General features: G+C 32.7%; 1 protein-coding gene across 43 annotated transcripts in view; it reads right to left on the reverse strand.

Annotated features, from left to right (window-relative positions):
* Nucleotides 1–1,588: 1,588 nt before the first annotated feature.
* The window catches only part of sulf2b (sulfatase 2b), a 544,470-nt gene continuing 523,502 nt past the window's right edge, over nt 1,589–22,556 (reverse strand). For 10 of the 43 annotated variants that reach the window (XM_087305162.1, XM_087305163.1, XM_087305164.1 and 7 more), the window contains 10 exons: nt 20,271–20,505; nt 17,606–17,828; nt 15,718–15,814; nt 14,422–14,516; nt 14,116–14,178; nt 13,464–13,633; nt 10,869–11,011; nt 9,011–9,134; nt 6,423–6,456; nt 1,589–3,857 (listed from right to left, as the gene is read on the reverse strand). In XM_087305162.1, coding sequence (XP_087161288.1) covers nt 3,827–3,857; nt 6,423–6,456; nt 9,011–9,134; nt 10,869–11,011; nt 13,464–13,633; nt 14,116–14,178; nt 14,422–14,516; nt 15,718–15,814; nt 17,606–17,828; nt 20,271–20,505 — 1,215 coding nt within the window. In that variant the 3' untranslated portion in view covers nt 1,589–3,826. 43 annotated transcript variants of the gene reach the window in all.

Raw genomic sequence — 22,556 nt, forward strand, 5'->3', positions numbered from 1 at the left:
GAATATTAGATGGAGTTCTAATCCACTGTGGAGGATGATTGTGTTAACTTAACAATGCTGACAATATGTTATAAAAATGCTGCATTACACAATCAAGCATGTTTGTTTGTTTGTTTTTTTATTTGTATAATTTGCCAATTTTATATTGACACTCAATAAAATACTTCTGCTGCTTGTTGAAACTACTTGTTATAAACAAGCTGAAACAACACTATAGTTTAGATTTTTGAGGGCAACTTAATTGTTTTATGTTCAATACATTCATTATCTTTAATCCATTCATTTTTATTTTAGTGGAACCCAGCATTTTTTACAGTTTAGCAGGCCCGTAGACCATAAGGGGTGGTTCGTTTTTTTTCAAAAAGTGGATTTTTTTGCATTTTCTTTTTAAATAATGCATTTTATGATTATGTGTGTTTATATAATGCATATATACAATACATTTATATAATGCATAATGCCCTGTTTACACAGTGATACAATACGGTATGGTATTTTTCAGTATGAGATTTTAAGCACTATTTTTTTAGCTGAATTAGCTTGATGGGTGGTCATCATAACCATACACTTTGATGTACAAAAAAAAAAAAAATCCTAAAAATTTAGAATAAAGCAATATGAATAAATACTTGTAACCTATTGTCATTTATTATGCAAACAAACTGGCTAACAGAACTTTTGTAAATAATAATAATAATAATAATAATAATAATAATACCTTTATCTCCAATTTTAAATCCCAGGTTAAAAGCTTTCTGTTCAGGATTTCTTTTAATGACTTTCTGGATTAATATTATGTTTATTACTCTTTTGTCTTGTTTTATAATGTGCTTGTGACTACTGTAAGGTGTCCTTGAGTGCTCTGAAAGGCGCCTATAAATAGAGTCCACCTGACGAATATCTAACTACAGGGAATTCCATAACTGTGGTGCTGCAGCTAAAAGCCCTGCCACCAAATGACTTTTTCTTAAAACAACTTTCTTCAGTCAGAATTTGGCCATTTAAATAAGACAAAATTAAAAGATAATAATAATAATATTATTAATAATGTAAAGTTTTAGGATTGTTGATTTTGTTTCAAAAATAAGCTCTACGATATATAATAAAAGTCACTTGTAAAATGTTTTCTCTATTTAATGACAATACAGTAGCAAAAGATGATATGTCAGATTGTATGTTGTTTTGCACAGCTGGATGTAAGACTCATGAACATAATTGTTTGCATTGGCCAAAACAAATTAACTAAAGACACAACAACTTTTTCGATGGGCTATTTTCACAATTTATGATGTTGAAATAGAACAAATAAGCACATGATTGGAACAAATTGGGTGGTTCTTTTGAGCCACCAGAACCCCCCTGGCTACGGGCCTGTGGTATGTTTACATATGCCATATTCGACTGCTTCAGACACATCAATGTAAACATTTCATAGATTTACACTGATAAATATTATACAGTTATTCTGATGATCTATAATAATATAAAAATGCATTTAAATATAATAAAATCAGTTTGTTTAGTGATATCAAAACAGAAATTGATAGGTTACAAAGAAAAAAAAAATAAAAGACCAGTACAGAAACAATTTTGGGCATTCAACACTTTATTCACAAAGTAATGAGCACTATCAAATGGTCACTGGTAAACCGAAACAAAAATATAGGTATGATAAATCTATAGAACTGTACAAGACTTTATGTTTAAACCATCTCTCATTTCTTTTAAATCCTATTTTAAGAAAAAAGCCTTCCTTTTGAAAGTGCCAGAGGAAAATGTATCCTTCCATAAGAGTCTCCTAAACATCTCACATCCTCCATTTTTTACACTTTTAAGCAATTCTGATGGTTTTCAAAACAACCACAATCTTAGACAAAACTGCTTTTAGTACAGCCACTCACAGAGGTGAGGGGTGGATATGATGAAATATGTAAACACACAGTCAAATTACATATTTAAAATAAGCTGAAACAATTCTTGAGGATTTTGGTCGGGACAACCTAACTGTTTTATGCTTAATCCACTTAATTGTTATTTAATCGATTTGTGTTGGGACAATATGAATGAATTCCGTGAAACCCTTTTTTTTTTTTTTTTTTTTTTACAGTGAACTGATGAAGTGTAAGATCGAGGATCAGATTATGATCATTATAATCTCAAAACAGCAATGGATGAAACAAAAGGGAAAGGCAGATTAATAATTTAAACAATCTCAGATACGTCACCATAAAATAAATCTGGACATGTGTATTAAAGAACTGTTAAAAAAATATGCTGCATAAATAATAAAACTCGAAGCTGGAGTGAAATCTTTATGGCTGGCGGTCGGTTTAGCATCAAACGTGTAATAAAAATATCCTTTAACCATTTACATTTGCAAAACACACATTAAAATACATACATCCATTTCATATATTTGCTCTGGTATTAGTAGCGTCGTGAAAAGCGAAAACATTTTATAAGATCAAGTTAAGGTTACAAATATGATGAGTCATGTTCGATACATCAACATTTCTTTCCCGGTGTGCTCGAGGGGAAACACATTTTAGTCAAACACAATTAATGACAAATACATCAAACAAACCATTTTTGAGTGATTAGTTGGTTCAACTTATAAACTGTTTAAGAAATTTAGATTATTCTATACAAACGGACCAAAAAATGGTCCAATATTTAAGTGTAAACAAACTGTAACACAATGGGCGCAACCAATCAAATCAAAAAGCTCAATTTTAACACACTCATATTCATATTTGATTACACCAAGTTCACACTCACACTCACACACACACTTGTCATTGACCTACAGTATTTGAGGTGGTGTTTGTGAAGTTGTAAGGCTGTGTAAGAGAGAAGCGAGACGCTTCCTGTAGAAAACCAGCAAAAGAAAAGCAAAGATTCTGCTGCCAAACCGGTTTCAAACTGGATCAAGTATGAACAGACACAACGACTCACTTCTTTGTGAAGTTTTACTGCTATGAATTTAAGTCCCCAAATCCCTTTAAAAAAACAAAAAGATCAAAGAATAAAAACAGAGAGAAGACTCTAAGTTAAAAGGTAGAAGATGTGCTCCATTCAAAGCCTAGTCGATCTCATGGACAGAATGAGAAAACAGACCGAGTGTTGCAGGAAATTTCTGAGGCTAGGAACAAATACAGGAGACGACAATCAACCTGAAGCACTGTACGCTGGTATTAAACATCCATCGAAAAAGTCTTTCTGAGGAGGAACGGTATGAGCAAGAGAAATAAAACACAAAAGTCAACCCGTTTCCTGCAAAATCTCATTGCAGTCACAGTGAGTGGAGCTTAACCTTCCTGTCCTTAACTCCTCCTCTTCTTCTTCGTCCCTCCTTTCTTTCTCTCTGTCCTCTTTTAGGTCTCCAAGAGGAGCATCCAGGCTTGATTTGTCCACTTGTGAACCGATAGGTTGTACGGAATTTGATGGATGTTGTTCCTGTTGGTTGAGCCCCAAAGCGTCTCTCAAAACCTCAGCACCTGCTTCTCTCAGCAAAAGAGCAGGCGTGGCCAGAGTTGTCAGGTAGATAGCTGAAGCTGATTGGCTTGAGGACACAAGGGCGTGGCCTCGTCCTGTTAGTCTGTCTTCAGAGTGCGGTGGAGTGTACGGCTGGTTGTCGTTGCTGAGGAGGGTGAACATTTGGTCCACGGAGTGGCTGAAATGAGCCCAGTCCTCGAGGCTGAGGGTGAAGTTGAGTTTGAGATCGTAGGCGTGTTCATCAAGTCTGTACAAAGGTTCAAGTTCGGACCAGTTCGACTCGCCGGGAAACAGGTTGGTGTCTTCCGGGACGTCCTCATCATTCCAAACATTAGCCTTCCCATCCTTCCCAAATCTGTCCTCTGTTGGGGGAGGAACCAAATGTAACAAAATTGACCACAATTTTACGATAAATGACATTATCGTCTAGCGACAAAACGATTTAAGGCACTGATCAAAAGTGGATGCATCAAAATGAAGATGAATGCTTGTGATTTCATGGAGAGAGAATAAAAATAAACATACAATTTAAACCCTAAAAAAAGGATGATGGATGAAGGAACGTAAATGTTTCAGGCAAAGATCGAGCAAGGTGAGGTGAGGATGATGAGGGGCACGTGTTGGGAATCTTCCCTCAAAGCTGCTTTATTTCCCCCGAGCAGCTTCCATGCAGAGAGACGCGTCTACAAACTAATGCTGTGTCATGCAGGCCAGGCAGAACTAAATGAGTTTAAGAGAAAGGAAACCAAAGAGAGAGAGAGGTGATTCAGAAAAGGTAAGTGGCTTGGTGGCATTGTATCCTATGGACGAGAAGCAGAATTATTGTCCAAACTCACAGCGATTTGGAGACAGGCTTCCTCACTTTAGGCCATTTCCGGCGCTGAAACTGCCTAATGCGACAAGCAACGATAAGACAAACTGTTACCCCCACCCCCAAACTCAAGCATGTGATAGAGACAGCCAATCAGAGAACTCTAAGGTTTTCACATACACACAACAACAACCACGGCTGAATGCATGCAAGGCACAGTATAAGGCAAGAGAGAGGGAGACAAAATAAGAGAGACAGAAATCTGAAGGAGAAGACATCTGATCTGTCAAGGAAGTTACTTGGAGCTTAAATGTTTACTCACAAACCTATGTGGGAGGATGGTCAGTTATGGTCAGTCATGATTGTCGAAATATTTTTTCGAAGTATTTTCTTAATATGGGCATATTAAGAAAAGAGTCCTCTGCTCACCAAGGCTACATTAGTTTTATAAAAAATAGAATATGTCAAAGAATAAAAACTATATATATATTGATAAATAAAAGTATATATAGCTAATAAAATATTATACAATTATTGACTATTATCCACTTGATAAGTGTGACATCACACCAAGTAGCTTCCGGGTCCAATCACTTAATTGAACTGTATGGGGAGACACATCAAATGGTAATAATAAACATTTACAAAATGATGTAATAGTTTTGAAAATCACGATCACAATATTACAATATATATATATATATATATATATATATATATATATATATATATATATATATATATATATATATATATATATATATATATATATGTACATCCATGCTTACTATGCAATGGTCAGAAAGTGATACATTTTTTATAAATTGTTAAAATATTGATGTCTGTGATGCAGCAAGTCCAGATACTGTTGTGTACACCATGATTTTCTATAAAATTCACTTTAATGTGTAATAGAACTAAAAAGTGGCCATAAACTAATATTTTCTCAATTCAAATGAGTAGCGGGTTGGATCCAGAATTATTATTCCATATGTCACCGATACGTCGCTACTTAACAAGCGGATAGCAACCAAGAAAACAATATATATTAGATTTTAATGTAAATTATTCATATGTAAATTGACAATTTCTACAGTAATATTAGATGTCTGCCTTTTGTAAAGGTTCTAATTTCAATAGTTAAGCAATAAACAAAACAAAACGAAACCAAAATTTGTTTCTGCCTGACAAGAAAAATGAAAATCATGCCTCGTTAACATAATTGTTAAATGTAATGAAAATACTATAAGTTTATTTATTAAGTTTTTTGTCACCAAATCAATCCAAATTTAAGCTTTCTTTTTAGTAAAACCTTTACAATGGCAGTTCTGGGGAGCAAAGATAGAATACCCAGAGTTCAATATTTGACTGACAAAATAAAGTTTATGTTTTTATGTTATAAAAAAATTTCACAAATCACTTCATTTTTGCACAGAATAATTAACAAAAGTGCTAATATATCTTGCTCCACAGAATTCAACTGTAACTTCTTTACACTTTTTTTTAATACAAACTAAAGAATTGGTCACAGCCGTTTTCTACATTACAGTCTAAAGGGATAGTTCACCCAAAATTGAACATTGAGTCATCGCTTACTCATAATTCACAAACCTATTTGAGTTTCTTTCCTCTGTTGAACACAAAAGAAGATATGTTGAAGAAGGCTGAAAACCTGTAACCATCGACTTCCATAGTATTTGTTTTTCCCACTATGGAAGTCAGTGATTACAGATGTCAAACAAAAGTTTGAGACCACTTGGGGGTGGGTAATCAAATAGTAATTTTTCATTTATGTGTGAACTATCCCTTTAACTTGTATTTAACACATCAAATCGGTGTAAGTTTCTACTCTTCCTCCATGACAGCGAGGTCTTCTCCTTGATTTAACATTGAAGAGTGAATTCCTGTGATGCCTTTACAGTAGCTGTGTCTGTATATGTGAGTTTGTTTGAGTGATGTGCATCAATGAGTGATATTTCATTCGCTAACATTCACGGTTAAGCTCCAAGCTCTCTAAACAGAACTGCAGAGGTGGATTAGTATCTTCATCTAAAAAAATAATCTGACAGTTGGCCTTCTAGTCTACAATGGGGTTAAATTTGTTTGGCAGTGATACCTGTATTCATCATAGCTGCTTCTCTCTTTACCCCCTGAAGAAGAGACAATATTGTTAGTTAGAGGGTGTGGAGACAATGAGATGTACAACCCCATTAATGTTTAAGACGAGAGCATCACTGGAAAAAACAAAAAAACAAACAACAACCCTGGGCTTCTGTCCAAGGGTCACGTGGAAGCTCGCAGAGTCAAAATAAGGTGTTGAGGAAGGATTGATAAGAGTGATATTGATAATTGTTTTACATCTTATAACTCTGATTACTGAATAGTGTTGTCACAATTATTAATTTTTATGGTAAACCACAGTAAAGTTTTTAATGGTTAGTATTACCGTTTAATACCTTTATTAACATTAAAACCATGAGTGATTGTTGTGATTTTTAAAACTCACTGTAAATCCCGCTAAACGCTTCAATGTAAATGTGTATTTATATTGCGATAAAAATACAGAGTATATATTTTTAATCCAGAGCTTATAATATTTTGATCATTTTCAGAATGTGGTTTTGTTTTATTCAGTTTCGTTCAATTTCATCATAATTCAACAGATTTTTAACAGGAAAGTCTTAAGAATCTTTGTAGCTAACAATAACGGTAACAAAATTCTGTGCAGAAATAGTAAAAAATGTCAGCAAATTCTGTCAGGCCGTGCTCATTAACTCCGTGTTTTATTAAACCTTTTGATTTTTAAATAGCATTACGGGAACTTGATCTGTGCTTCAACAACTTTTGATGCTGAAAATCAAACTCTGCAGTTTAACAAAGCAAATATTTCCAACATTTTAGATGTTTAATAAACAAAGTAGCCCATTATTTTGAATTATTTCTGTTACACGCAATGTGAGCAATCTGTGTTTGTTTGGCTATTAGCAGTTAATTCAACAAATTTTAAACAAATATTATACTCTACACTGTTGACAATTTTTGTAAATTACACAGTATTGAACAGTAATATAAGGGACATTCTACCCGAAATGTACATTTTCACTTATAAAAAATGTGACAGGGCCTGATTTAAGCTTCCTTAAACATCATACAAAAACAAGCATAAAGTCATACAATTCAATGATAAAAAACTTTGATCACTGTCAGCCTCTCCTCAGTCAAATGATGTCAGTCATAGCCTTAAATGTGTATTGCACGCATTTATTGTTAAATTTAATGCAAATGTGACAGGACTGACAGAAACATGAGGACAATTGTAAATTTATTTGTATTATATTGTATATTTGTAGTATTTATTTGTAGAAATTATTTATAATTTCAGGTTTTAAATCAATTGATGTGAATGATAACAACTTAAACATGATATTTCTGAAGTTTTTTTTAAATAACAAATTTTAGCTAACAAATTTTAGCATAACAAAACAAATACAAAACTAGGCCCAGATAGAATTTTGCAGAACTTTTTTTGTATTTCTGCACAGAATTTTGTTAAAAAAATTGATGGATTTATGTGAAAAGATTTTGGGAGTATCATAACTAAACACTCATTATATGAAATAGGGCTGGGCGATTAATTGAAAAGTAATTGAAATCAACATTCAGAGTCTATAATCAATCTAATTTTTCATGTCAATTTTTTCAGCTACCGTGTTAAGGTTGAGTTATACTTATTATATTATGATTTATACTTATTATATTATTATGATATTATACTTTTGCAAGAGTACAGAGTGCATACCCACGCACCTCTCAAAAAAATGTAACTTACACGTCACAATGATGCATAGTGCAAGCTTTGTGATTCGGTAACGCATAGAGCAGTGTTTTAGGCAATGTGTGTTTTAATTTCAGTTGTACAGCATTGATGTAGATCGTGTGTGTTTACTAACTGTAAATCTATTACCGCAAAAATACTGTATTTACATTTATGTGCTGTATATGTATTCACAGAATTGTGTGTATGTCTTTACTCTAAAAAATACAGCAATTTTCACAATGCAACTTTAAAATACAGTAACATACTGCATAACTGTCCTACAATATACAGTACACCAGAAACGTACACTATCATTCCCTGAAATAAAGACAAATACAGTGATTAATAAGTATTGCATCCCAAAAATGTCTAAAATGGTCTGATGGTTGATTTCTCAGTTGTTCTGTGGAGGAATATGTCATTTAATTGGTTCATTCACATCAATTCATTATAGTAAGTTACTTTAGATTCTGTAGATTTACTTTTGCATTTAAATGTGAACTTTGAAGTACACATGACCTCTCTGAGTTTATTTTGAGTGAATCGATTTTGTAAACCAATCAATCTCTTCTGTTATCATCACTGGAAAGCTATCATGTCTGCTGAAAACTAATTTCAGCCACATTCGTGTGCATTTATTGATCTGCGTGTCGGCTGGGACGCACTGGTGCAGCGTGGCACATGTTGACCCTTCTGGACAGCAGCTCAGGAGGTGATGGGACGACTTTCTGTTCGCATATAAAAACAAGGAGGACAGGAAGCAAGGCAGGGCCGGGGATCGGGTGAGGATGATGATGATGAAGATGTGATATCACCCTTCGCCTTCGGTCCTTTCAGAGAAAGTGTAAGTTTGTGTGTATATGTGTATATGTGTGTGTGTGACTCACCCATGTCGAGGCTGCGGGTGCGAGGGTTACACTGCTTGTGTCCCTTACAGCCTCTGAGCTCCATGAGCTGAACGTGCAGCTGATTGAGGACGTACCGGTCCAGTGTGTTTACCGCGTTCACCAACTACACATCAACACAGATATAGCTGAAGTCAAATTTTAAAAATATATTTCTTTATCAAATATTTCCCAAATGATATTTAACAGAGCAAAGAAATGCGCACAGTATGCCGGATAATATTTTATCTTCTGGAAAAAGTCTTATTTGTTTTATTTCAACTAGAATAAAAGCAGCTTTTAATTTTTTAAACTGCCATTTTAAGCGCAATATTATTAGCCACTTTAAGCATTTTTTTTTCAGATTGTCTACAGAACAAACCACTGTTATAGAATGACTTGCCTAATTACCATAATTAACCAAGGTTAGCCTTTAAACTATACTTTAAGCTGAATACTAGAAAAATATCTTGAAAATGATCTAATAAAAAATAATTTACTGTCATCATGGCAAAGATAAAATAAATCAGCTGTTAGAAATTAGTTATTTAAACTATTATGTTTAGAAATGCATTAAATAAACCTTCTTTCTGTTAAAGAGAAACTGGGGGAAAAATATACAGGGGGCTAATAATTCAGGAGGGCTGATAATTCTAGGTGTACTGTAATACAGCCGTTTATACTCTTATTTGTGTCAGTCTGATACTATTATAAAACAAGAAAGCATTTGAATTGAATCTAAATTCTCAATGTAATGTTAAGAGCATCCTTTACAATTGTTTTTTTTTTTGTCATCACTCATTTTCAATTGTTTTAGCTGTAAAAAAAAACTATCTCAGGACTATTCATAACTTTTTGGCTTAGGGGCTAATTCATATGAATTTGTACAATTTTATCCGTACAATTTAGTACAATTTGCTGATCCTTTAATGATGGCTGGGTTTAGGGGTGGGGGTTTGGTGCCACGACAATATGACTGAACTCATATGAATTCGTACGGATTAGCCACTAAACTGACAAAACGTTTGTTTTCTTGCGAGATCAGGCTGACAAAAACAGGCTGCAAATTATTTACATTCATTATAGCAATCGTTAACACACTGGTTTATAGTCTAAAATGCCTTTAGTGTTAACTGCACTTGATTCATTCTCTAGTAAAAGTACTTGTATAGTCTGTCTTAGGTTATGTGTATAGTTTAGGTATTCATATGTATAGTTAGCACTAGCAATTAGCATAGTTAGATTACATCTCCAGTGTGTTGTTTATGTATAAGTTTAAAATAGCTCTTAAGTCCAATGTTGTGTTCGTATTTATTCATTAATTTTCTTTTCTGCTTAATCCTTTTATTAAACTGGGGTCGCCAAAGCAGAATGAACCGCCAACTTATCCAGTATCTGTTTTATGCAGCGGATGCCCTTCCAACTGCAACCCATCACTGGGAAACCCAAACACACGTATTCACATACATACAAGGACAATTTTACCATACCCAATTAACCTGTAGTGCATGTCTTTAGATTTGTGGCGGAAACCGTAGAACCTGGAGGAAACCCTTGCAAACGTGGCAAGAACATGCAAACTTCGCACAGAAATGGCAACTGACCCAGCCGAGGCTGTGAGAGGCGACAGCACTACCTACTGCGCCACTGAGTCACCTGCTCATATTTATGATTATGTTTATTTATGTAGCACCATGGTCCTGTTAGACATGACTATAATGCTCTTCTTTAAAGACTTATTCACTTACAGTTCGTTATGAATAAGGAAGCACTGTGCATTCACAGAAAACAGCTAATTAAAGTGGCTTATTAAAGAATCTTCAGCAGTGTTTTCATGCTGTCTTTATATTTGACCACTGACCTGATATGGATCTGTGTTGATGTCAAAGTACTCCAGAAAGCCAGTGGCAAACTCGCAGAAGAGAAAGTTGTGCGTCTCATTAATGGTCCTCATGCACCAGTAGGTGTTGTTATTGGCACTAGTGCATGCACAAAATGGCCCCACTGCAAAACAAGCATAACAGACGCTCACATATATTGACAGATATATAGATCGCAGAGAGACATAGACAGTAATAGAGCAAATGATCAGCACTCTGTGCTCTGTGATACACTAAATGTGTATCATTTATCCTCTTTATCTTACATAAGAAAATAAAACCGAAATCTAACCTTTCATTGAAAAAAAAAACATTTAAAATGGAAATCTTAATATGTGTGTTTTTTGCTCAAGATCTTTGGCAATTGTTAAATTTTGATGTTTTTAATGGTATTTGTAGATTAAATAATGTCTTTATTGGAATGTTTTAAACTACAAATACAATTAAAAATCTTAAAATCATCAAAATGGAACTATTTATAGCAATAAGTGTTATTGCATGTTAATGTGTTTTGGTATATATTCCATTACAGGGTTTCTGCAGGTTTCTTCAAATCAAATTTAACTTCTAAAGACCCTTTTAAGACCATTATGAATAAAATTTTAGACTTATAAAGGGCTAAACACTAAGAAGTTTTTAGAAGTTTTTCTAATGGCCCAGTTACTTCTGTAAATAGTTTTTGTATTAATGGAAGATCGTGTAAAAGGATGTGTTGCTTTAGTTTTCTTTCCCTGATTAGGGAATTTAATTTGAAGAATTTGCTGTAAAATGTCTAACAGCTGTAGTGAATTGCATCTTTTTGAAATGAAACGCAAAAACCTAAATATAAAAAACATTGAAAATTAAATAAATTGTTAAATTAAAATAAAATAAATTGAGATGGATTATAGGAGATTGGGTATTGGCCATTTTAAGCCATTTTAAGACCCTGCAGAAACTCTGCATTCCAATATATTGGCACCACTAGACCATTTCAATGTGGTCAAGTCATTAACCCATAAACATTTCCTGCTTGACAATAAACTATTTCATAACTGTAACAAGAGGCAATTCAATCATAATTCGATGTTAAAACAGCTATCATAACTATATCACAGCTATCAATATGTGACTCTATGGATTCTCGCAAGCTATAAAAATTATAACAACAAATTACTGTTTATTACTGTCAAATTGTAATCTAATTACAATACTAATTACACAATGTAAAAACTAATCAGATTACTAATTAGTTTACTTTGAAGTTACTTTGAAAACTTACAAAATATACAGATAAAAACACAAAATAGTCTGCAGCTCTTTCGGTAATTTAATATTTACAAAAAAAAAAAACATTACAATTGGTTGATCACAGCAGCTTGACATATTCAAAAGAGCTAAAGAGTTAGTTTACCCAAAACTTAAAATTCTTTTATCATTCACTTGTTCCAAACCAGTATTTTTTTTTTTTTTTTTTAATACAAAAGAAGGACATGGAGAAAACTGGATACCTGTAACCACTGACATCCATGACACATAAGCACTGCAGTGTGTGGGTGTTCTGTGTTTGTCTGAGGTAATTAGTCTACCAAATTGTGTATATGCCTTACAAAGTATGAAACTGATTGGTCAGTTCTTGTCACGCGACATGAGGTTTTCAACTTGTGCGCCTGGAAAATGTGAGTGCACGCAATATGTGTGCGAAAAGACATGATATGTGAACGGCCTCATAGGCAGCTACACTTCTCTTCACATTCAGAAGATACCTTCACTCCCGATCCTGCACAAAAATCCAATTTAGCCTTTTTAGGCTGAGTTGGGCCGTTGTGTTTTTGGGCGCCGGTGTCCTTGGTGACAAGTATTGTCTTAGAATGCTTTCTGTTCAAATGCTTGAAAAAGTTGCTAGTCGAGTGAAAAGCAGTCGAAAGTTCTTTAGGGACTGGACATAGACTAAATTTCACAACAATGTTTTTGTTTTTACGCTCAATGAAATCAAAGTAATTTTTGTATTACCACTTGAAGAAGTGTCAGCTGACATTCGCCAACTATTTAAAAGTGCTTATTAACTGATGTTGTGGCGGAAAACTTGATTTAAAAGAAGCATTTTCTTCTTCTAAATAATACATTTGTAAAGTAACACAATTACATTGACTTTAGTAACTGTAATCAAATTACACAAATGTAAAATGTAATTCATTACATTACTGCATTCCTCAAAAATGTAATTAGAATACAATTCGACAGTAACGCGTTACACCCAACTGTGGATGGGATCATTGTTTTTGTTTACATCCCTCAAAATGGTCTATAGAAAGCAAACATTGAGCAGTAGTATTACAAAGTAATTACAGTTTCCATTTAAACCAATACAATAGCTCATTAAAACTATTGCAAACTGTACAACAGTTTCTACTCTTTCTTTCAGCATGGATTTTATTAGTTTTATTTCAGTGAAAGGTCAAATTTTTGCAAATTTCCTGAATAACCGATATCACAATCTTCTTCACTTACTGTATCTAAGTATATATACTGTATATTACCAAGGGTGCCAATCATTTAACTCATGGCTATATATATAGATGTGGTGTGTGTCTCACGTGTCCAGAATGGAGCAGTCTGCCAGTGCTGGTTGTCATGTGTGAAGCAGGTGAGGCCGGGCATGCTGCAGGTGTCATTGTTACGCAGACGCTTCAACAGCTTCCTCAGCTTCTTCCTGCGCTTCTGCTCCAGCATCATCCATGCCTTCTTATCCTTCTCCTGTCCTTTTCTACAAACACAAAGAGAATAATCAAAACCATGACCACACACACACACACACACACACACACACACACACACACACACACACACACACACACACACACACACACACACACACACACACACACACAGACACACACACACACACACGTTTGTTTTTGTGAATTGTGGGGATGTTACATAGATTTCCATTGTGTTTATGCTAAACAAACTGTATTTTCTATTGCTCTAAACCCCTAAACTCAACCCTCACAGGAAACTGTACAGTTTTACTTCATGAAAAAACTCATTCTGTGTGATTTATAAGCTTTTTGAGAAATGAGGACATCAGCAAGGTCATATTTCATCAACTTCTTGTAATATCTGTGTCATACCTATGTACAAATTCAGATTTGTGACCTGGTAAGTCACACAACACGCACAAGCACACAAATTGCAAACATACATACACACACACACACACGCACGCACGCACACACACACACTCACCTGAAAGGGTGGACATTTCCTGTTTTGTATTTCCTCAGCTTACTCTTGTACTTGGATTTGTAACTAAAAGAGAAGAAAAATAAAATCTGTCGAACACTAAACTTGGACAGAAACAATCATTTAAATAATATGCAATAAATTGTAATATTATAAAAAATCAATAATGCAAAATATAATGTGTTTTTTTTATATTTATGATTTTTTTCATTAAATATACTCAACAAAATTTACTTAATTTACATGATATAAAATAATCAAGTTTAATAAGTCAAGTTTAATAAGATGATTGACAGGTGCCACACTCACTAGTATTTGTTGCAGTCACATTCTTCAGGTCGTGCCTTTTTCAGGTGACCCCGGACTTCACGCAGGTTTTTAATCTTGGTTTGGAGGGTCTCGATCTAGAAAAGAAACCTGCATCAGTAAATAAGAAATACAAGGCTACGTTCACACTAGGTTTAGCACTCAAATAAGATATTTGATCATTTTAAAACAATAACTTTGATCAAAAAAAAAAAAAATTTAATGACAAGCGAGTGAACTAATTAGTGAACTAATCCTTTAATGGCAGCAGGGCTTCTCAAAGTCTGGACTCCAAGCCAGCACAATGTCATTCTGCTTGATTTATAATGAGAAAATTATAGTTGTTAGAGTGGAAATGTGAAACGTCACTATGAAATCAAAGACGGACATTTTTAATGGAAGTATCCACAAAATACAGACATAAGGACCGCAAAACTACACCTAAAGTTTTCATTACACACCTTTTGTATTTTCACTTTTTTTAGACAGAGGTCTGGATGCAGACCTGGTGCAGTTGGCCTGCATAAAATGCTTTTTAATGTCCACTTCTACCCCTACCCCTCACAGTGACGTCACTAGCTCCATTGAGTGCAATGTGTCTGATATTGCATCCCTGACATATGCAATCTTAGCTTGCATCATCATGGTTGCATCTTGATACTATTGGGCCTACCTTTTGTTGTGTTTTGTACAAAGAATGCACTTATATCAGTGATTTTGCAACATTTAAGTTGTATTTAATGTTTTTGAATGCAAATACCATTTCGTCACCTTGGAATTATAAGGTTCTATCTGCGTTCTAAATGATTTTGAGATATTGTCCTTAAATGTCCTTAAATGTAAACAACTTATAAAAAAACATCCCATAATGTAAATAAGTTGCCCTTTAATAAGATTATGTCAATAACTCAATTTTGACAAAAATGTCAGAAAGACCCTTATAATTCTAAGGTGACGACTTTATTTAAAGAAAAATACAGTAGTCAACACAGTTTTCAAAGTTGTCCCAAACCATAGTGTTTAATAGTTTTTGGGCAACTTTGCTGAAAGGTGATGATCCACTTCAAATGTTGATTACTGTAAATATTGTTGACTTGTGATGCATGTTATGGGTGTTTATTAAAAACAAGTTATGTAATATTAATTACATAACAGACCTTTGACCTCAATAAAAATTTATATTTGGATCTTTTAATGTAGACATTGAGAGAGCCTGAAAGACAGACTCTCATTTTAAAGGTTTATCAACAAAGTAATAATGATCGATTAATCTTTGGCATCTCTAGATGTGTGTCATACTTCATGGTCGATGTGCAGCTTGTGGTCTTTCCAGGCCTGCAGTGATTTGTAGAGACCCACGTCACACTTGACTGTTTCATTGGCCAGAATGGAGCATCTGAAACACACACACACACACACACACACACACACACACACACACACACACACACACACACACACACACACACACACACAGAATTATTTTAGATTTTTGAACAAAATTTAATTTAAAAATATTCAGCATTACAAAATTGTTGTATCACCTACAAACAATTTCAAAATCGAACAAATGTGTTCATCCTCAATTACAGCGCTGATAATAATTTAACACCACTTAAATTTCCACACTCCACATAATTTATAAATAGTAATACTTATACTCCACACCGACTCTACCCTTCAAACATGCAAATATTCCAGCCATGGGGTCCAAACAGTCTTAAAATGCCCTCTTTGTACTTTTAATATTAATATTAATAATAATAATAATAATAATAACAATAATAATAATAATGTTAATCATTATATATTTATCACACATATATGTATATATATATATACAATATGTATAAATATATATATATATATATATATATATATATATATATATATATATATATATATATATATATATATATATATAAAACAGTCAACTTTATCTATCGAAATGAGTGTAGTTAACTCAAAATTTACTGAATTATTTAATTTAATTCTACTCATTTTAAAAGAGTTTTGAACCATGTGTTGAAGGTAATGAGTTAACTTAAATACCTAATTACTTCAACTTAAAAATTCATAGTACTCACATAGATTAGTTTTTTTTTTTTTTTAAACTCATATGGTTTGTGGCAATCGGTTTCCTGAAATGTTTTGAGTTCCCTTAACTTGTTGGGTTTAACAGCACTTAGTTGGTTTGAGTTCTCTTCATTTATTTGGTTGTACTATGCTTACATTTTTATTGTGCTTATATATATATAGCTGAAATCAGAATTAATAGCCCCCCTTGACTTCTTTTCTTTTTTGAAATATTTCCCAAATGATGTTGAACAGAGCAAGGAAATTTTCACAGTACGTATGATAATATTTTTTCTTCTGGAGAAAGTCTTATTTGCTTTATTTTTGCAAGAATAAAAGTTGTTTTTAATTTATTTTGAACCTTTTTAAGGTCAAAATTATTAGCCCCTTTAAGCTATATATTTTTTTTATGGATAGTCTACAGAACAAACCATCATTATACAATAACTTGCCTAATTACCTTAACCTGCCTAGTTAACCTAATTATCCTACGTAAATTAATAGTTAGTTAATGTCACTTTTAACTGTATAGAAGTGTCTTGAAAAATATCTAGTCAAATAATATTTGCTGTCATCATGGCAACGATAAAATAAATCAGTTATTAGAAATGAGTTATCAAAACTATTATATTTAGAAATGTGTTGAATAAATCTTCTCTCCGTTAAACAAAAATTGTGGAAAAATAAACAATGGGGCTAATAATTCAGGGGGGCTAATAATTCTGACTTCAACTGTATATGTATATATTTATTTATCTTCTTTTCTATGTTTTATCATAATCCAATATCTAGATTTTAATTATTATGTTTTCTTAAAATAAATTCACAACTAAAATAATAAATAAATTGAAAATAATGAAACCAAATCTTTACCTTATTTGACTGCCAGACTGCTTCATGATGGGTATAAGACAAATTTGCGTATATATAATGATAACATTTGTTAGACCCTCACCATACAAAATATTCTAGAAACCAATGTTATACTGTAGGTATAATTTATACTTCTAGGTATTTATTAAAAGCCCCAAAATTTCTTAAGGCCCTACCTTCCCTCATTTTGCCTATTGGTTAAATCGGCCCCTGGCCTATACGTGTGTGTTCTACCAACCTGTGAGTGACTTTGATGGAGGAGGGCACACTCAGACTGTTGCTTTGGCTGATGGTGGTGGGCTCTGCCCCACTGAACTCCTCATCCTCATCCGCAGTGCTGAGCCTCAGACTGAGGTTCCTGTGCTCATTGTCCAGATCCACCGCATATAGATCTCCTCCAGTCTCCATGGACAGGGCTCGAGCGAAACGGTTCCTGGAGAAGCTCTTTAGAGACTTCATCTCTGCAATCAAACACAATGCTTCATTTTATCAGAACATTAAAATAAAGATACTAAAGAGCAAATGACATGTTTTGGTACAGCTTGTAAAAACTATTTGCTCTAAACATGTATTTTTAATAGTGCTGGCCAAAAATGAATTATAAACAATAAGTAATGAATCGCATGCAAAATAAAAGTTTGTTTTGAGGTCTTTTAAGTGTGTTTTTATTATACTGTATATTTAAATACACTATGCACATATTTGCATATATTTTAGAAAATTTAAATTTTATTAAATTTAGATGAAAAATATATGTAAACTATAAAAATTACATATAAATTATAATATCTATGTAACAAAATAGTTTTGTTTCTATGTATATGTGTGTAACATTTACATAAAAAATATACAATACTCACACATGTATTATGTCAAAACAAACTTTTATTTTGGATGCAATTAACTTTTTAAAATTTTTTGAAAAACTTTTTATACAAATATTTTATTAACAAACATTTTTGCATAGTATACAAAAAAATACATATGTGTACACAACATTATTTATTCATTCATTTTCTTTTTGGCTTAGTCCCTTTATTAACTTGGGGTTGCCACAGCGGAATGAACCGCCAACTTATCCAGCACGTTTTTACCCAGCGGATGCTCTTCAAGCCGCAACTTATCTCTGGGAAATATACAATATTATATTACAGTATATTATAATATTATACAATATTAAATTATATAATACTATACATACTATAGAATAAAACAGTATATTGGATTTGAATTAATAACAATTAAACAAACATATATACAAAATTCAAAAATAATTTTGAATACTATATTGTATGTTTTGAACAATAATTATCTTATTTATTTTTTAAATGATACTTTATTGCATATGAAAAACGTTAAAATACTATATAATTTGTTTATTTATAGTTTTTTTATATACTGTATTATAAATGTGAAAAGAAAAAAGTAATTAAGATAAATTAGATGACTAATAAAGATAATAACTATATTCTACATTCAACATTAAACAGTTCTTGTTTCTTACAAACATGGTTATTTTATTTTTCACAATGTAAATGTAGCATCTGTGAGCAAGAAACTCTTTTAAAAATCTTTCTAAAAATTAATAATGTGTATACATAATTCGTCACCTCGGAATTTTAAGGTTCTATCTGTGTTCTGAATGATTTTGAGACATTGAGCTTCAAAGTTTTTGCATTCCATATAGCAAAACAGTTTGTGTGTGACTTTTTTTTTTTTTTTTTTTAATTAAAAAGTCTTAAAATGTAAGCAACTTAAAAAAAAGCATCCCATAAAGTAAATAAGTTTTCATTTAAAATGAATATGTCAATAATTTAATTTTGACAAAAATGTCAGATACAACATTATCATTCTAAGGGTGACGAACTATTATGCAGAATTATCCAGAATATATTATATAACAAGTCATTTAAAATGCATTCATCATTATTCCAGTTATGTAATAACAGTACATTAATGTACAACAGTTATTATTATTATTGTTATTTGTAGTATTAGTATTATTATTGTACTATTGTAAACATAATTAAAAAATGTTTATTACTGTGAAAAGGTTTTATATTTTATAAAAGGTAATACCTGTATTTATATATTTTATTAATAATAATAATAATAATGTATTTAAATATAATTAACACACTATACTTTCTATACAAAATAAATCTTAAATGTTAAAATCTAATCAATAAATCTGATCTGTTATAAAGAGTGAATATGAATGCAATACAATATTTTCAAATCAACTGAACAAAATTATGAACTATAATAATGAATAGTACTTAGTATAAGCTAGATTTAGAACTAATATCACAAAATATGCAATATAATTTAAATAAAAATGTAAAAGAAAGAACTAATTGCGATAATAATTATGGAATAAATTTTAAATGAAGACTAAATTTTAATGAATGACACAGTGGCGCAATGGGTAGCATATTTGCCTCACAGCAAAAAGGTCGCTGGTTCGAGCCTCGGCTGGGTCAGTTTGCTTTTCTGTGTGGAGTTTGCATGTTCTCCCTGTGTTCGCGTCGGATTCCTCCGGGTGCTCAGGTTTCCCCCACAGTCCAAAGATGTGGTACAGGTGAATTGGGGAGGGTAAAATGACTGTGTGTGTGAATGAGTGTGTATAGATTTCTTAGTGATAGGTTGCGGCTGGAATGGCATCCGCTGCGTAATATATATGTATATAAGTTGGCGGATCATTTTGCTGTGGCGACCCCAGATTAATAAAGGGACTAAGCCGAAAAGAAAATGAATGAATAAATAAATAAATAAATAAATGAATACAGCAACAGATCAAGCATTTAATAATACATGCTTCCTCCACTAGATGGCAGCACAGACTCACATAATGAATGCTGTGAATGCAGGACTTGTTGCAGTGTGCTTGTTGCTGTACTCACTCTTTTTGGAGAAGAGTTTGCTCTTGGAGTAAGTGCTCAGTCTGTAACTCTTGGGCTGGCAGTTGCATTCTTGCGGCTCTGAATTAAGGCTGACATCAGGAGTGCTGATGCTCTGCAGGTAAAGCTGGGATTTGATGCTGGAGACGGACGGCTTCTGCACTGCGCTCAGACTGGACATGCCTTTACATTTAGACAACCTCAGCTTCCCTGTGGCATCTTCAACACACTGCCACTTCTGGACACACACGCATGCACACACAACAGACACATGTTCACTCTGAAAAATGATCCACACACTGATACTACAATCACATAAAATGCAACGGTAGCCATGGAAATTTAAGTTCTGCTTATCTGCTTATTATAATAAGAATATCAAAATAATAATAGGATAATAATTATAATTGTTTTATCAATTCATGTATTAATTTATCTATTGAGATGTCTGTAAAAAAGAAAACAATTTGAATCACTAAGTACTTAGGGATTATTTAAAAAACAAAATTAATAATGAATACAAATACAGCGACTGTTTATTGTGATTATAATTATAATTATGATTATGACTAAGATGGAAGATTATGATTATTGATGAATGAACGGATGATTATGATTATGGATGTATGGATGGATAGATGGATGGATGATTATGATTATGGATGGATGGATTATAATAAATATTATTATTATGATTATCAGTGGATGGATGATTATGGTTATGATTATGAATGCATTGATGGATGATTATAATGATTGTGGATAAATGATTATGATTAAGATGATGATGATAGATAGATAGATAGATAGATAGATAGATAGATAGATAGATAGATAGATAGATAGATAGATAGATAGATAGATAGATAGATAGATAGATAGATAGATAGATAGATGATGAACCATGCAGTATTATGGTATTATAAATAAATAAATCACATAAATAAATAAATAAATAAATAAATAAATAAATAAATAAATAAATAAATAAATAAATAAATAAATAAATAAATAAATAAATAAATAAATAAATAAATAAATAAATAAATAAATAATAATAATAATTATTATTATTACAAGAAAAGTGTAACAAATGCATTATATGCACCATAGTGATGCAAAGCTATATTTTATTTTTAAAGAAACACCTTAATAAATGTCTTAAATAGCACAGAAATCCCTTAACAATCGTCATTCAGGTTCCTATAGCATTTGCTATTAATTTTTTTCAATTAATAGACAGCTGTTTTGGCACGACTCGAGGCGAAACATCCTAATCATCATAATATTCTTATAGCTCATTTCTCTTTGACTGAACTGTGTTTGACAGCGTCTGCTTGCCAACACAATAGTTTTGACACTATCATCACCCATTAGCTTTTCCCCGTCATGAGCATGAGTGTGCGCATACACCGGAAGCAAAGGGTGAAAATCAACCCCTGCCTCATGCCGGCATTCTTACTCAGCTGTAATTATCACAAACCCACCTCGTTAAAAGCCATGTTAATGAGGAACATGAGTTAGACAGAAATACACCATTCGTTAAACTCATTCTACATATCAGTACATATTAGAATATTTATAAATATTTATATTTATAATGATCCTGTGCGGATCATTTTTAAGGCTAAACCTTATTATTAGAAATTTAGCATACACTGTAACAAATGCTGAGTTACACACAATCTAATTGTGTTGGTGTTCAACTATAAGGGCTTAAGTTAACTTATTTATATTTACCATTTTAAGTGGATTGAACTTAAAAAGTTTACTTATGCAGTATACACATTGTGTGCATAGATATTTTGTGCTCTCCTTAAGGTACTTATAGGACCATGATCTGTTCACACTACAAATCTAATATTGGCCACATTTATAAGAGAACAGCCATTCAAAAAAGATGTGAGGAAAAAAATCAGAGTTGAGCACTAAGCCTCACAGTGTAAACATGGCGAGTTTACTTGCTTCATTCGCGCATCAAATTCACTTCACAATAGACACAGATTCACATTATGGACAGGGCTTCTCTCTGCCCGGTGGCTCTAGCTTTGTTGCTAAATGGCTAAGTAGCTGTGTTTATGTGCTTTATGAAGGCTGAAAAACATCGTAGATTTATAAGTCGCCGTATCTGAGTCCTCTATCCGTTCAGAGGTACACCCAGCTCTGTGAGTTCATCAACTCCTCCATAAACTATACCTGAATGATGAAGGCTTTCAGCAGTGCTTTTGAAGATTTCCACTCAGAACACTAACAACAAAGTACTACATCATAATCACACCTCGCACCTCT

Source organism: Danio rerio, chromosome 23 (genome assembly GCF_052040795.2).
Source record: "Danio rerio strain M-AB ecotype USA chromosome 23, GRCz13ab, whole genome shotgun sequence".
Lineage (NCBI taxonomy): Eukaryota > Metazoa > Chordata > Actinopteri > Cypriniformes > Danionidae > Danio > Danio rerio.